Consider the following 14,978-nt stretch of genomic DNA (forward strand, 5'->3'; position numbering starts at 1 on the left):
TAATTGGAAGATTAAGGGTATTATTAATACTTAGAGATTAGCAAGTGTGCATCTAGCTGTGTTTAAGCTTGATCTTGGTCAAGTGAAGCTATTGACTTGTTACTATTAGTGGTTGACAACACCTAGCCGGTCTTTGGTGATTGGAGGTGTCTCGGTGGGCTCTTGGAGTTCTTGTGGGAGACTCAGGAAGAGCGATGTACTTGATTTGATGCCCGTCAATCTGGAGATGGAGAAATGACAATCATGAGGAATCACTTGAGTTTTGGTGACTCCAGGGGAGCGATATCCTTGGTGGATGCTCCAACGAGGACTAAGAGGGAGTATCAACTACTCGATACCTCGAAAAAAAATCGGTATTTTCTTGTCTATCTCTTTACTTTCCCGTATTTATTTTGAGTATTTACCCTCTTGCAAGCTTTAAATTATGTAATTTACTTAGTGTCGTTGCTTGGTTGTTTAGTTATCTCGCTTTAGCTTGTTAGCATAGTCACTTTATATTTGTTCTAGGATAAATTTACTACTTATTTTAGTACTCAGTAGAAGTGGTTTTAATTAGTGTCCAATTTACTCCTTCTCTTTTAGGTCATTCAATACTTTCAAGACCTACTATTAGAATTTGCTAAACAAAGAGAAGAGGCAACTTGCATTGTGGAGTGATCAATGGGCACACCAAAATTTTAGGTGTGTTTGGTTGTCATAATTTCTCTTAGTCTAGTTCGATAGATACGTATAATTTTAGGAAGGATGATGCTTTGTTGATCGTATTCACTATTCCAGTTTAGCCTAGCTGATACAAATATACGATCTCATCCAGACTAGGGAGTGAACCTCGACTTCGCAGCCTGTCCTGATGTATGCAGACTTTGCATCTACTCATGTAGACGGACTCATTTACCAGTGTCATAAAATAATTTTTATACGAATAACTAATCACAATCTCAACTCTTACATCCGCTCATACGGCTTCAGATTCGGCTAACCAAACAAAAAAATCAAATCAATATATTTAGACAGATACAACCAACAAAACACTTCTTTTTAATAAATATAACATTATCGATTTCTTCTTAACCTATTCATCTCATTCAAATAACCAAAGACACCCTGGTGTACGAACTAGCCCGGGCTGCCAAAATGTGGCCCTGGCAGCGTTGTGTAGATCGAGCACGCGTTGCGCCGGCGCCGCTGCTTTCACGGGTCACAGCACGTGAAGGTGGTGGAACTGATAGCATTACAGCTCGGCCGGCCGGCCGGTCTCGCTGCTCCGAGGTGTGGATGTGTTGGAGGTTCGCCTCGTGCACATGAGCCACGCTGATCGAGGGCATGCTTCGCGTGCACGTACGCTTTCTGAAGTGGAGTACTAAAAGCGCCGCCGCCGCCAGAGCCGTAGTCTTGGTGCAATTACGGTCGATCGGGTCCGTCCGAGAGAACGTGCCAAACATACCGAGCCATGTTCAGCCATCCGAAACACACTGTTCAAACCAGATGTGCAAATCCGGCAGTTACGTGTTGAGTTGTACGGGCAGTATCCAGAATTAAGTACTTGTGATGCCATTCATGTACTACCATTTCTTGTTACGGTCTGGCCCGGTGCACACGCATAGTCCATACATAAGCTTATATTACAACACAATCAGGGCAGATCTAGGAGCTCAGCCACCTACAGCTTCGTATCTAATAGAACCCATCTGAGTCTCTAACAATTTCTTTTCATAGATGAGAGAGATGAAAAAGAAAAGATAATGAAGAAAAAGAGAAAGAGGAAAAAAAAGATGTGATATCTCTTATTTAAAAAATACGTTGTGATTCTCGCATCAGACAGAACGTACCGTCTCCAGTTCTGCAAACTATCTCTAAACTTCACAGAAATTACCTACCTCATACCACTTAATCTCTACTACTCCGCTCACATATGTTCTACTTCTAGAAATCCTGCTCTCGTATTTTGCCTCTGGCTCACGCGCCGAACTGCCCAGCATGCTGCGCACCATATACGTTGATCACCTTTTACAGCTCCTGTCTGACATTTGCACATAGACGAGATCAATGGCCAGTAAGACTAAAAGCAATGAACGCATAGAGAGGATGCAGCGCGCACCCGGACACCGCCTTCCGCGGCGCTGCGCTGCGCGGCCTCGGTCTCCGGAGAAACCGGCGGCAACGGCACGGTACGCGTCGCGACGTCCCTGCGCACGCTGCCGGTTGCCACGGGCTGCATGCCCAGCCGCGGCGAACCGACCCGCGCGCGGTGAATGCTTTGCTTCGGATAGCGATGGACGGACGGCGACCGGCAATCCGGCATGGTCGCCAGCGAGACGCGCGGGCGGCCCCATGAACTGAACGTGGCAGTTGATACCCCATGATGGATGCATATGGATATGGTGGTCACACGCATGAACCAGTGGTAGTCCCGCTGCTCCATCACGTGCTGTGAGTGATATTCTATCTGATTCGGTGGAGGTTAGCTGTAGAGCTAAGGCAAAGTGTGTAAAAATGGGTTGTAAGTCAAAAAAAAAAATGTTGATCTTAAGACTGGATCTTATATATTATAAGAGAAAATCTTAAAATACATGTTGTTATGATCGGTCTTTTAAGCTTAAGGACATGCTTCAAGCAAAAAAAAAAAATTGATTCTCATGTCTCCCCTCCATCACCTACCACTATCACTAGCTAAGCTCTCGTGAAGATTTTTTTATTTTTGAGTAAAACCTAACTTATAGTTGTATCTGAGTCTCAAACGTAACATAAGTAGGCTTTAAACCAAACCAGCATATATGAGATCTACTTAAAAGACTCATTGAGATGTTAAACACTAGTAATACCATAACTAACAATCTAGAATTCCCAAGACCATCTTGACTGGTTGTTGTCACCAATGTTTCAGGAACTTCTTTCCCAACTCTATGATCCCCCCAAAGCTAGTGGTTTCTACAAACTAAGCCCTCGTAATTTCTACGTGACGCCCCTGTGAACACACTTCTTGATTGAGCAGATGATAATAACACTAATGAGCTCTTACATTTTAGTAAGTCAAAAGCTGCTTATCTTTGATATGCACAATATTTGTTTTTTTATTCGTTTAGTTTTTTGTGGAAAATACACACAATATTCTACTGAGCAATTAGACAAGACACCAGAGACCAGACACATAAAACTGGTGAAAGCAACACACACCAAACAATTATAAACAGTCGTATACAATAAAGTTGAAAGATCAAACTCCAACTTTTCTTATCCACATCTTCAGATTATTTTGGACAATTAATAATGATCCACACCTTTAGATTAGCAAAACAAATCAATTAAATTAAACAAACCGATAAAAAATTGATACACCGGAGCCTCGTCGCCATCTTCCATTATAAAAGTCGCTTCCGTTTACCGGCCGGTCAGGCTCTAGTCCACCGCTCGCTCTGCCTCTCTCTCAAGTCGCCCTTCCACCCGCCGGGAGACAACCGGCGCTGCGGCGCCCGGCCGAGCCGCACACCGTGCGCCGAGCGAGCTAGCGCCGTCGCCAGGCACGACGACGGTGGCCACCGCCACCGGAGCAATGCGTATGGGGAAGTACGAGATGGGGAGGACGCTGGGGGAGGGCCACTTCGGCAAGGTGAGGCTGGCGCGGCACGCCGACACCGGCCGCGCCTTCGCCATCAAGATCCTCGACCGGCAGCGTATCCTCGCCATGAAGATCGACGAGCAGGTGAGCCCACACACCGGAACGCCGCCCGGTTGATCGATGGCGACGGCGATCGATTCCTTTTGGACCCATTCTTTCCTCGCTCAAAGCTTCCCTTCGCCGAAATGGCGCAGATAAAGAGGGAAATCACGACGCTGCAGCTGCTCAAGCATCCAAACGTCGTCCGGCTGTGCGAGGTGAAGTTCACAACCTCCCCCTCCTCCCAATTCGTCGTCTTTTCTCTTGCTGTTCTTGATGTCGGGAGATGTTCTTGGAGGAGGAAGAAGGGAGGATTGGTAGTTTGAGCAATTGCGTGATCGGCTGGCTCATGGCAAGTAACCACCGTGCCATCGATGTTGCGTGTGAACCTCGAGGCTGCGGCGAGATAGAAAATTCAGGCTGCAGCTCAGTCTTCTACTTTTCTTTGAATAATATTCAGCTCGTCTTTTTTTTCCCTTTTCTTGACTTGGACATCGGCATAAACAAATAAGCGACCGAAATGATCAGACAAGGGCAAGAGTCTCCCCTTGTTATATTCCAATAATACTTTTTGCTCTCATGTCTTTTATTTTATTTACTCGGGGCAATGCAGACTTGTCTATATCAATACCAAAGACCCAGTCACGTCGAATGATCGAATCCTGCAAATCTGCTGACGGCCATTCGGCGCTATTGTAAAGGATGAGATCATAAGGATTGTCAAGCCATGAGATGAGCTTCACGTCCAATCTGAACCACCGAACTTGATGATCGATGGAAGTTCTTGCTCCCAGCAGCACGCCAAGCCGATGAGATAGCGACGCAGTTGTCCTGACGCTTGCCATGAGATGACGCTCTTTGCTAGAGTTGGTCTGCACGATCCCAATAATTGGTGCACTGCGTCATCCTCTATGCATCTCAGGCAGCTTTTGGTCCTGCAAGGCAGAAGAAAGAAGGCTGCACGACATGAGCCCACCCACCACAAAACTTTCATGTGGGGCCTGGCGTACCAGAGAAGGAGGAAGAAGGCGCCGGTACAGAAGGAAATAGCTCAGGCTTAGAGATATGCATTAGTTAGGTTTCATATTTGATCACTATTCGGTTCAGATTAGATTCATGTTTCCTATTTGATAGCTAGTCAGTTCAGGTTAGAGTCCGATTGTTAGGTGTCGGCTCTGGCTATTTATACAGAGTGCATGGCTGACTTTGGGATTAAGCAATAGATCAATTTATCTACTACCTCTTCTCTAGTCCTGCCTCCCCAGTGCGGTGCCGACCATGGCTCCTCAGCGTCGTCGAGGTCCAGGACCACGTCCGACCACTTCCTTCAAGTACAACCTTCGCAGTATCCCTCCCTCCAATCTATACGCCCGTGACAACTTGGTATCAGATTGATCTGGTTCTAATCCTGCACCGTCGATGGAAGCACTAACCAAGGCCATCAACGACATGGTCTGAGCTCACCAAGAAGGTTTCCGCGTTGGACCCACTGGTGTCGATCGCCCAGACGCTTAAGGCGTTGCCTGCCAAGGTGTCTAGCCTTCAGGCCTCCGTCTCTGAGGGCGCGCAGCAGGTCCAAGCTTTGAATCTCGTTGTCAATCGCCTAGAGAAGAATCGACCCGACACCCAGGCCACCGAGGATGACATGCGGTCCCCTGACGGCCACGTCGAGGTTGCCAAAGCCGATGGCATCTTAGGGTGAGGCACGGCCTTCCTCTAGCTCGGTCCACCGGCCACCTCTGGGTGCCAATTGAGACGTGCTCCCTCACACGGGCGAAGACTCTAGCGACGTTCGGTTCCATCCATGCGCCAAACTGGAGTTTCCAACCTTTGATGGCAAAGAGGATCCTCTACCGTGGCTCAACAGATGCGACACATTCTTTTGGGGCCAGGGCACACCGGATGACAGAAAAGTTTGGTACACCTCGTTGCATCTCACCGGCACGGCACAACTGTGGTACTATCAGCTCAAACTTAACTTAGGCACGCCGTCGTGGCGTCGCTTCGTCTAGCTTGTCCACACTCGCTTTGGTCCGCCTATGACGGACAACTCGTTGGGTGAGATCGCGATGCTGCGGCGCACCGGCACCGTCAATGAATATTGTGATCAATTCCTGATGCTGGCCTGCCGTGATGCCGAACTTACCGAAACTCAGCAAGTGCAACCCTTCATCGCTGGTCTTGTCAATCCCCTTAAAACGGATGTGGCACTGCACAAGCCGGCAACGTTTGACGACACCATCATGCTTGTGCATGCCTATGAGCAATGGCTCTTACCGGCGGCGGATGTTGGCGGGACACGCAGCAGCGGGCGCTCCTCCTTCCGCTCCTCGCTCGTACCCGCCGGCAGTGGGGCGACATCGGCTCCCCCTGGCAGGGGCAAAACCACGTCCTTGGTGGCAACCCTGCCGTGCAAACGTCTTACCCCAATAGAGATGGCTGATCGACGTGCACAAGGCCTCTGCTACAATTGTGACGAAAAATACACATTCAGCCACAGTTGCAAGAAGCTGTTTGTCATCGAGGTGGTCGGGTTTGATGACGATGACTCCACAGCTGAGGCACTCACCCTCACCGCCACTAAGGAGCCGGCCATTTCCCTCCATGCTTTGAAGCAATCCAGTTGCAAGACGATGAAGGTTTAGCGAGTTGGGACAAAGACGCTCACCGCACTCCTGGACTCGGGATCGACCCATAACTTTATCGACGATGGAGTGGCTCGATGCACGAGCATCCTGCTTCAGCAGCGCATGGGTGTGACCATGGCAGTGGCCAATGGAGATCGGCTTGTTAGCTCGGGCAAGTGCCTCAATTTGGAGGCCAACAGTGAAGGCGAGGTGTTCGTCCTGGATTGCTACGCCCTTCTTCTCGACGGGTACGACATGGTCCTAGAAGTTCGGTGGCTCGGCTCGCTGGGACCAATTCTATGGGATTTAGCCCATCAACGCATGCCCTTCCTGCACGACGGCAAGTGCGTCACATGGACGGGCGCGGAGGCATCTCCCTTACCAGCTCTTCATGCCATGTCGACAGAGGCGGGCAGTTTGATGACCGCCCTCGTCGAGGAGTACTCCATGCTGTTTGCCAAGCCCCAAGGCCTACCACCACAACGTTCCCGTAATCATCACATCTGCCTGCTTCCAGGGATAGCGTCCGTGGCCATGCGCCCATACCGCTATTCCCACGTCCAGAAGGATGAGCTGGAGCGACAGTGCACCGCCATGCTTCGCAACGGCGTCATTAGTCCCAGTTCTTCGGTGTTCTCATCCCTGGAACTGCTCATCAAGAAGCAGGATGGCTCATGGCGATTGTGCATCAACTATCGGGCATTGAACAAAAAGACAATCAAGGACACATTCTGATTCCAGTGGTGGAGGAACTGCTGGACGAGTTGCGTGGCGCAAAGTTTTTCACCAAGCTGGATCTACGCTCTGGGTACCACCAAGTGCTCATGTTCCCGGGCGATATTGAGAAAATGGCATTTTGAACTCACCAAGGTTTATTAGAGTTCCTTGTCATGCCCTTTGGCTTGACGAATGCCTCAACGACAATCTAAGCTCTTATGAATGATGTGCTCCACCCCTTCCTCTGGCGGTTCGTGCTCGTGTTTTTTGATGACATTCTTATATATAGTTCATCTTGGTCGGAGCATCTCCGCCATGTGCGTTTGGTGTTGCGCAAATTATAGGAGCATCATTTGTTCTTGAAGCGGTCAAAGTGCCCCTTTGGGGTGCAATTAGTGGCCTATCTTGGCCATGTCATCTCGGGGGACAGCATGGCCATGGACCAACAAAAGATCTAGGTCATGGTGGAGTGGCCTATACCCTCCTCGGTTCACGCTGTGCGAGGGTTCTTAGGGCTGGCCAAATACTACCGGCGGTTCATATGAGATTACGGCGTCTCGCAACCCCGCTCACCAAGCTTCTAAAAAAGGAGGGCTTATCCTGGTCACGGGGGGGGGGGGGCAGAGGTGGCGTTCTAAGCCATGCAAAAGGCTCTCACGACCGCACTGGTACTATAGCTGCCTGCTTTCGACAAGGCGTTCATCGTCGAGTGCGACGCATCTGGAATAGATTTTGGCGTGGTGCTACATCAAGGATATGGCCCAGTGGCGTACTTCAGTCACGCCATATCTCCACACCACGCCAAGCTAGCAGACTACAATCGTGAACTCATCGGATTGGTGCAAGTTGTTCGGCATTGGCGCCTGTATCTTTGGGGATGCTCGTTCGTAGTGCGCACTGATCACTACAGTCTCCGTTTCCTTCTGGACCAACGCATGTCCACGATCCCGCAACATCAGTGGGCAAGCAAACTGCTAGGGTTCAATTTTTCGGTGGAGTACAAGCCCAGATGCACCATCGTCGTGGCCGATGCCTTGTCGCACCGGGACACGGAGACAAGGGAGTCGGCCAAGGCTCTATCGGTTCCTCAGTTTAGCCTCTTTGATGATTTGTGCGCTGAAACATTGGCAGATGAGGCCTTGGTAGCTATATGCGCGAAGATCATGGCCAATGAACAGTAGGGACAGTGGGGCATCACCGATGATCTCATCACTTTTGGCGGCTGCATTTTTGTTCCAACCTCATCTCCGAGTCAGCAGTCGATTTAGCAGGGGCTCACGGTATGGGGCATGAAGGGGTTCAAAAGACTCCACTGTCTGCGGGTCGATTTCCATGTACCCACGGATCGAGCAGTGGTGCAGGATTTTGTTCGGGCATGCGTGACTTGCCAGGGCAACAAGGGAGAATAGCTCCAGCCCACCGGCTTGTTAGAGCCATTGGAAGTACCTTCAGCTGTGTGGGCAAATATTGCCATGGATTTTGGCAAGGGTCTATTGCGCGTCAACAGAAAATCAGTCATACTCACGGTCATTGGTTCCATCCTCAATCAGATGACCAATCTAAAGCCGCCAACAAGATCATCATTATGTATCTCCGCTGCCTCATGGGTGATCGCCCTCGACAATGGCTCCAATGGTTGGCGTGGGCAGAGTACTGCTAGAATACTTCATTTCAAGCCTCCATTCGCACATCACCATTACAGGTGGTTTTCGGTCACCCTCCTCCTTCCCTGCGGGCATATGAACCAGGCGAGCCTTCCCGCAGTGGACCGTTCTATCACCGATCGGGATGAATTTCTGGCCGAGGTACTGGAGAGTTTGGAACAAGCACAACAGCACTACAAGCACTATCACGATCGCAAGCATAGGGAAGTGCAATACGAAGTTGATCAGTGGGTCTGGCTCCGCCAATTACATCGTCTTGCCGCATCATTGGATGTTCGCAACCGCAGCAAGCTCGACCCTAAGTTCTATGGGCCATTCAAGATTCTGGAGCGCATGGGCAAGGTGGCCTATCGTCTCCAGCTGCCGGAGGGTGCACGACTACATGATGTGTTCCATGTCGGCCTCCTCAAACCTTTCCACAGCACGTTCCCTGCCATTTGACATGGTCATGCCTGCCTGACGCTACCGAAGTAATCAGGAGCTGGTTGGCTCGAGGTCGCCACGAACTTATTGTCAAGGGGGGGGGGGGGGGAGATGTCATGTGGGACCTGGCGTACCAGAGAAGGAAGAAGAAGGAGCCAACACAGAAGGAAATAGATCAGGCTTAGAGATATGCATTAGTTAGCTTTCATAGTTGATTACTATTCGGTTCAAATTAGATTTAGGTTTCCTATTTGATAGCTAGTCGGTTCAGGTTAGAGTCCGATTGTTAGGTGCCGGCTCTAGCTATTTATGCAGAGTGCATGGCTGACTTTGGGATTAAGCAATAGATCAATTTATCTCCTACCTCTTCTCTAGTCCTGCCTCCCCAGTGTGGTGCCGACCACGGCTCCTCCGTGCCGTCGAGGTCCAGGACCACGTCCGACCACTTCCTTCAAGTACAACCTTCACAGTATCCCTCCCTCCAATGTATACGCCCGTGACAAAAACACAAGCATCCTTCAAGTCTGTGACCCTACGTAGTATCATACAATGCATAGGGGGAGGTGCCATGAAGATTATCATGTTGGGTTACCAACTGATTACATTACTGGATAATGTCCATGGTGGGCTAGCTTCTTTCAAGCAAAAGATTAGAGAACGACAACGACGCAGGCCAGATAAGGCTTCTGCAGACCAATGTGGTATTGACTTGGACGATATTTTAGATGGTCAAAAGTTATGGAGAAAAGAGGAAAAAGGCTGGGCAAAGTTGTTCTAGAAGCAAACTCAGTGTGATAATAAGGGGAAAACGGTAGATAAGGGCATTCATAATCGTGAAGAATTACACCGAGGAATGATGCAACTGACACTAAAAATGTGTAAGATTACTAAAACTTAACATCGCAAGGGAACATAGCGTTAATCCTTTTGTTTGACAAATGGACTGAATCTTTATGGTTTTCTTCTTTTGCAGGTTTCAGCAAGCAAAACTAAGATATACATGGTCCTCGAGTACGTAAATGGAGGAGAATTATTTGACAAAATTGTAAGAATTCTTCTCTTATCTTTAAATTAAGCATTATTTGTGATGCGTGAACCAATGAAGCAAATTCTTCAATTTGCAAAGGCTTTCAAGTGCATCTCTAACTCTTTAATACATGGCAGGCATTGAAGGGGAAGGTGTCCGAGAAGGAAGGGAGAAAACTATTCCAGCAGCTAATGGATGCTGTAAGCTATTGCCACGAGAAGGGAGTTTATCATAGGGACCTCAAGGTAATCACTAACCTATCTTGAGACTTGACATCTTCTGATACCAAGCAATGATAGGAGCGATAAACAGAAAACATCATTAAGATTTAAGACCTTTCTTCTGAATCTTTTGTAGCCAGAGAATGTCCTTGTTGATGCAAAAGGAAACATAAAGGTTTCCGATTTTGGGCTAAGTGCCCTTCCACAAAATCAACGGGTATGCTATTTTCTCCGATGTCAAATAAACCCAAATCATTTTGTCAGTGCCTAAAATGATGGTTCTTTTTATTTTCAGAAAGACGGTTTGCTGCATACCACATGTGGCAGCCCAAACTACATAGCCCCAGAGGTAAGAATTAAGCACCCTTTGCTCAGGCTCTGAACCTACAAGGATTCATGGTCCCATCACTATATATCTTCTTCTGCTTGGTGCATATGGAGGATGGAATTTCTGACAGTGGTATTTTAGGTCCTTCTCAACAGAGGTTACGATGGCTCGATGTCTGACATATGGTCGTGTGGTGTTATTCTATATGTAATGCTTACAGGGAATCTTCCATTTGACAACCAAAATGTGGTTGCTCTATATCAGAAGGTATAGAGCAAGGAATGAAGGCTTACAGGAACATATTTGGCTAATTTTACTTGCCGCAGCCATCTCACAGTGTGCTTTTAATTTGTTCTCAGATTCTGAAGGGGAATGCTCATATTCCTAAGTGGCTCTCTCAAGGTGCTCAAGATATACTGCGAAAGATCCTGGATCCTAACCCAATTACGCGCATAAATATGGATGGAATAAGGGCACATGATTGGTTCAAGCAAGGTTATGCTCCTGCTGTGCCTTATGATGATGAAGAAGATAACAGCATGGATGAAGGCAGCCTAAATATGACTGAGGTAACCTATGTGAATTGTACTTATGCTTGCCATGTTAATCCCACAGTTTTCTCAGAATCGTAAAGACTGAAATTCGTCTGATTTTTCTGAAGCATAATGACATTCAAGACAACATATCAATCAACCAAATCAATGCTTTTCAACTCATTGGAATGTCCTCTTGCCTTGATTTATCTGGATTTTTTGAGAAAGAGGTGAGCTCAATGTTTGTTTCAACTTATTTTTTAGCGTGCTTTAATTTCCTGACTATTACTACTAAGGACTCAATTTAAACTAAGTCCTATCCCAAACTCAACATACAAAACAAAACGTAACTTGGAAGGGTCCCACTTGAGATAGTAAAAATGATAAACAATGTAGGGAGAGAATAGCAGTCAGGACCAGAAATTGACAAAGCCAATCTTTTCTTAGTTGTATACATGTTAATATTGGCATTAACTTTGTTAACATCTTTAGAGATCTAGATGTTTTTCATTGTTGTCATGACCTTCCAATAAAGTCCGGCATTTTACTTGGAGTTGCAGGATGTTTCTGAAAGGAAAATCAGATTTGCATCCAATTATTCCCCAGCTTATTTATTCGAGAAGATTGAGAGCATTATCACAAAAATGGGTTTTCAAGTACAGAAGAGCAATGGAAAGGTAAGTCATCTTGTATTGTGTCCATGGACTATCTCAGCTCTATGCGTACAAAATTAGGATATACTGGAAAAATCATATTATCATGTCCTACAGTTAAAAGTGATCCAAGATTGCAAGGGACCAGCAAATCCAAGAGGGCACGAATCATTATTGATTTATGCTGAGGTATTTATATCAAGTCACAGATTCAAAGTTAAAAAAATAATTTAATGCAGCTGTTACACCATGGTGCCCAGTGCCTTTCTATTAGACGCTTCTTATTTTTTGTGATGATGTTTCTATTAAACCTTCCTACTTCTTGACATTGTTGTTTTGTGATTCCAGGTGTTTGAGATCAATGAATCTCTTTATGTTGTTGAGTTAAAAAAGTCATCTGGAGACTGCTCACTATACAGACAGGTATTGCTCTCTCCCTTGATGATTCTGTATTTTAAAGACTTAATTTTGCTCCTGATAATTTCACTATAGCAGAAATCCAATATATTATTATTTACTATGTATTTCATTCTTCTTTTAATTGATGCAGTTGTGTGCAACACTATCAGAAGACTTGGGCGTATGCAAAAGTCAGCAATTTTTTAAGCAAGATTCTATCAGACAAGGCATAGGTAGATATAATAGTGGCATTTAACAAAGGATGTATCACAAGATCTTGTAAATTGAGTTGTAAAAACAAACTAACACAAATGATAAACATTTAAACAATACATTGAGCATACACCTATAAAAGACGTGCTCTCCTGGATGTCTTATGTCATGGATTTAACCTTAGAGGCTTAGATTAGGAAAACTTGGCAGCTGAAATGTATGGAACAGCTCCCGAGAGAAAATATGATTTAAACAAGTAAACTGTACACGATAGATTCAGAGTTACCTGGTCTTTGTGTTTCTGTTCTGAACTAATATTGGAATGTAAGCTTATTGCTTCTGTGTTGCTTCTGAAGCTCCTAGCTAACTTCACGACTTACGAAAGCATATATGATATGAGCATGCCCTTTGAATGCAGCTGTTTCAGATCTCAACTAAAAGAACACCTCTCAAGCTCAAACTCCTGCACGGTGCATTTTTTGGGGTACAAGTTGGTAACTTCACCAGTAGTCCTTACATGAGCATTGCCCTTCACTGAAATGGTGGAAACGATTACGGTCTCTAACGATCAACTTGCGATCATATACCAAGGAGATAAGCTTAATAACTGAATGGCAGTCTTCACAAGCTCTGAGATTCTTTGTAATTCGAAGAGTTGATCTGGCAGGAGTGGTTAGCAGCCCAAAAGCAATGGCCAGCTTCTCACTATGTTCAGCCAATGCACGCTCCTTAGATTGCTCATCAATGTCTTGCAATACTAAGCATGTCATTGGCCTATATCCAGCTTTTCTTAACTGATTCATCATCTCTTCCAACATTTTGTAGATCTCTTCGGACCTAGGATGTGATCTATCGCCAGAAACAAACTCGTGAATTGTGTTCTGCCACTCAATTGAGCTTCTTCCAGGAATTCTCTGAATGCTCTCCCTCCTAATCGTCTTCCTCATCTCTGCAACACCTTCCCATGAACTTGCTTGTGCATATATGTTTGACAGTAAGACATAGTGCCCATCGGCATGAGGATCCAATACTCGCAGTTTGGCCATAGCTTCTTCTGCAACTTCTACATTCTTATAGATGCGACAAGCCCCAAGAAGTGCCCTCCAGATAACTGCATCTGGCTCAAACGGCATGTCCCTGATGAGCTGCCTTGCCTCCTCAATATGGCCTGATCGCCCCAGAAGATCGACCATGCATCCATAGTGCTCAACCCTTGGTGCTACACCATGCACTTCACTCATTGAGCTGAAATACTTCTTGCCTTCACTCACAAGACCAAGATGAGTACAGGCTATAAGAACCCCTATGAAGGTAATCTCATTTGGTTTCAGCCCTTCTGATGTCATCCTTGAGAACAAGCTGAGAGCTTCATGGCCAAGACCGTGATTGGCCAGCCCGATGACCATCGAGCTCCAAGTCAGCACATCTTTCGCCGGCATGAAGTGGAATACTCTCAGCGAATTCTCGATGTCACCACACTTGGCATACATGTCGATCAGAGCAGTCCCAAGCTTGACATCCACCTCAACCCCGTTGCTCTCCACAAACTGATGCACCTCTGCGCCAACGGCAAGCGTCCCCATGTCCCCACACGCCGAAAGCACGCTCACCATGGTGATGCAGTCTGGTACGACGCCGGCTGCGCACATCTCCCGCCACAGCTCCAGCGCCTCCTTAGACCGTCGGCCCTTGGCATACGCCGACATCATTGAGCTCCACGAGAAAGCATCCCTGTCTTCCGTCCCATTGAATATCTCCCTCGCCATGGCGACATCTCCTCTCACCGCGTACCCGTGGATCATCGTGTTCCAGGAGACAAGGTCCCTCTCGCGCATTCCATCAAACACCTTCCTCGCCTCCGCGACCTCCCCGCGAGCAACGTAGGCCGCAAGCATGACATTGCACAGGAACACGTCCCTGAGTGGCGCCTCGTCGAACGCAGCGCGCGCGAGCTCTGCCCGCCCCGCCTTGGCGTAGGCCTCGACGAGCGCGGTGCGCACGAAGAGGTCGGCGGCGGCGAAGCCCGACTTGAGCGCGCGCGCATGGAGGGAGGCGCCGAGCGTGAAAGGGGCGCCCGGCGCCGGGATCGTGGCGGAGGCCTGCAGCGCGAGGGAGAGCGAGAAGGAGTTGCCGAGGAGGCGGGGCGCCCGCGGCAGCAGCGCGCGGAGGAGGAGGATGGCTTGCAGCGGGAGGCACGCGCGGAGGTAGCCACGCATCGCGGTGGTAGCGAGGAACGCGTCCGGGCACGCAGACTTGACGAGGCGCGCGTGCGCGACGAGGTGCTCCGGCCGCGTCGCCCCCGCGCCGCTTCCCCGCGCGCGCATCGCGCGAGAGCCCGTGAGGCGTTCGAGTCTTGCCGCGGCAGGGGAAGGGAAACCGCCGCGCTTGCTGCTAGTTTAACAGGGACGATTTTGGCCGTTGGATCGGTGGAGGCGAGCTCTCACGGTTGGAAGTCTGCCACCGAGGCGGCCGGGGGGCCGCAAGTGCGTCGAACGGCTCTCGCCGCTCGATTCGTGCG

The 14,978-nt window shown here is 48.0% G+C and overlaps 2 protein-coding genes across 3 annotated transcripts; one reads left to right on the plus strand and one right to left on the minus strand.

Annotated features, from left to right (window-relative positions):
• The first annotated feature begins 3,550 nt into the window (after nucleotides 1-3,550).
• Nucleotides 3,551-12,752, plus strand: LOC133890154 (CBL-interacting protein kinase 21-like). Of its 2 annotated transcripts, XM_062330604.1 has the most exons (13): nucleotides 3,551-3,700; nucleotides 3,811-3,873; nucleotides 10,060-10,131; nucleotides 10,251-10,358; nucleotides 10,471-10,551; nucleotides 10,630-10,683; nucleotides 10,804-10,929; nucleotides 11,022-11,231; nucleotides 11,324-11,425; nucleotides 11,756-11,872; nucleotides 11,966-12,037; nucleotides 12,197-12,271; nucleotides 12,399-12,752. In XM_062330604.1, exons 1-13 carry the CDS (start codon nucleotides 3,551-3,553, stop codon nucleotides 12,501-12,503), a joined length of 1,335 nt encoding a protein of 444 aa, XP_062186588.1. In that variant the 3' UTR covers nucleotides 12,504-12,752. The 2 variants fall into 2 exon arrangements, with proteins under 2 accessions (XP_062186588.1, XP_062186589.1); XM_062330605.1 differs by lacking the exons at nucleotides 3,551-3,700; nucleotides 3,811-3,873 and adding an exon at nucleotides 9,227-9,964.
• Nucleotides 12,753-12,846: 94 nt separating this feature from the next.
• On the minus strand, nucleotides 12,847-14,786 carry LOC133890153 (pentatricopeptide repeat-containing protein At5g48910-like). The gene has a single exon (XM_062330603.1). It carries the CDS (start codon nucleotides 14,782-14,784, stop codon nucleotides 12,961-12,963), a length of 1,824 nt encoding a protein of 607 aa, XP_062186587.1. The 5' UTR covers nucleotides 14,785-14,786; the 3' UTR covers nucleotides 12,847-12,960.
• Nucleotides 14,787-14,978: the final 192 nt, after the last annotated feature.

The sequence above is a fragment of the Phragmites australis genome, chromosome 14 (assembly GCF_958298935.1).
Source record: "Phragmites australis chromosome 14, lpPhrAust1.1, whole genome shotgun sequence".
In the NCBI taxonomy this organism is placed as follows: Eukaryota; Viridiplantae; Streptophyta; class Magnoliopsida; order Poales; family Poaceae; genus Phragmites; species Phragmites australis.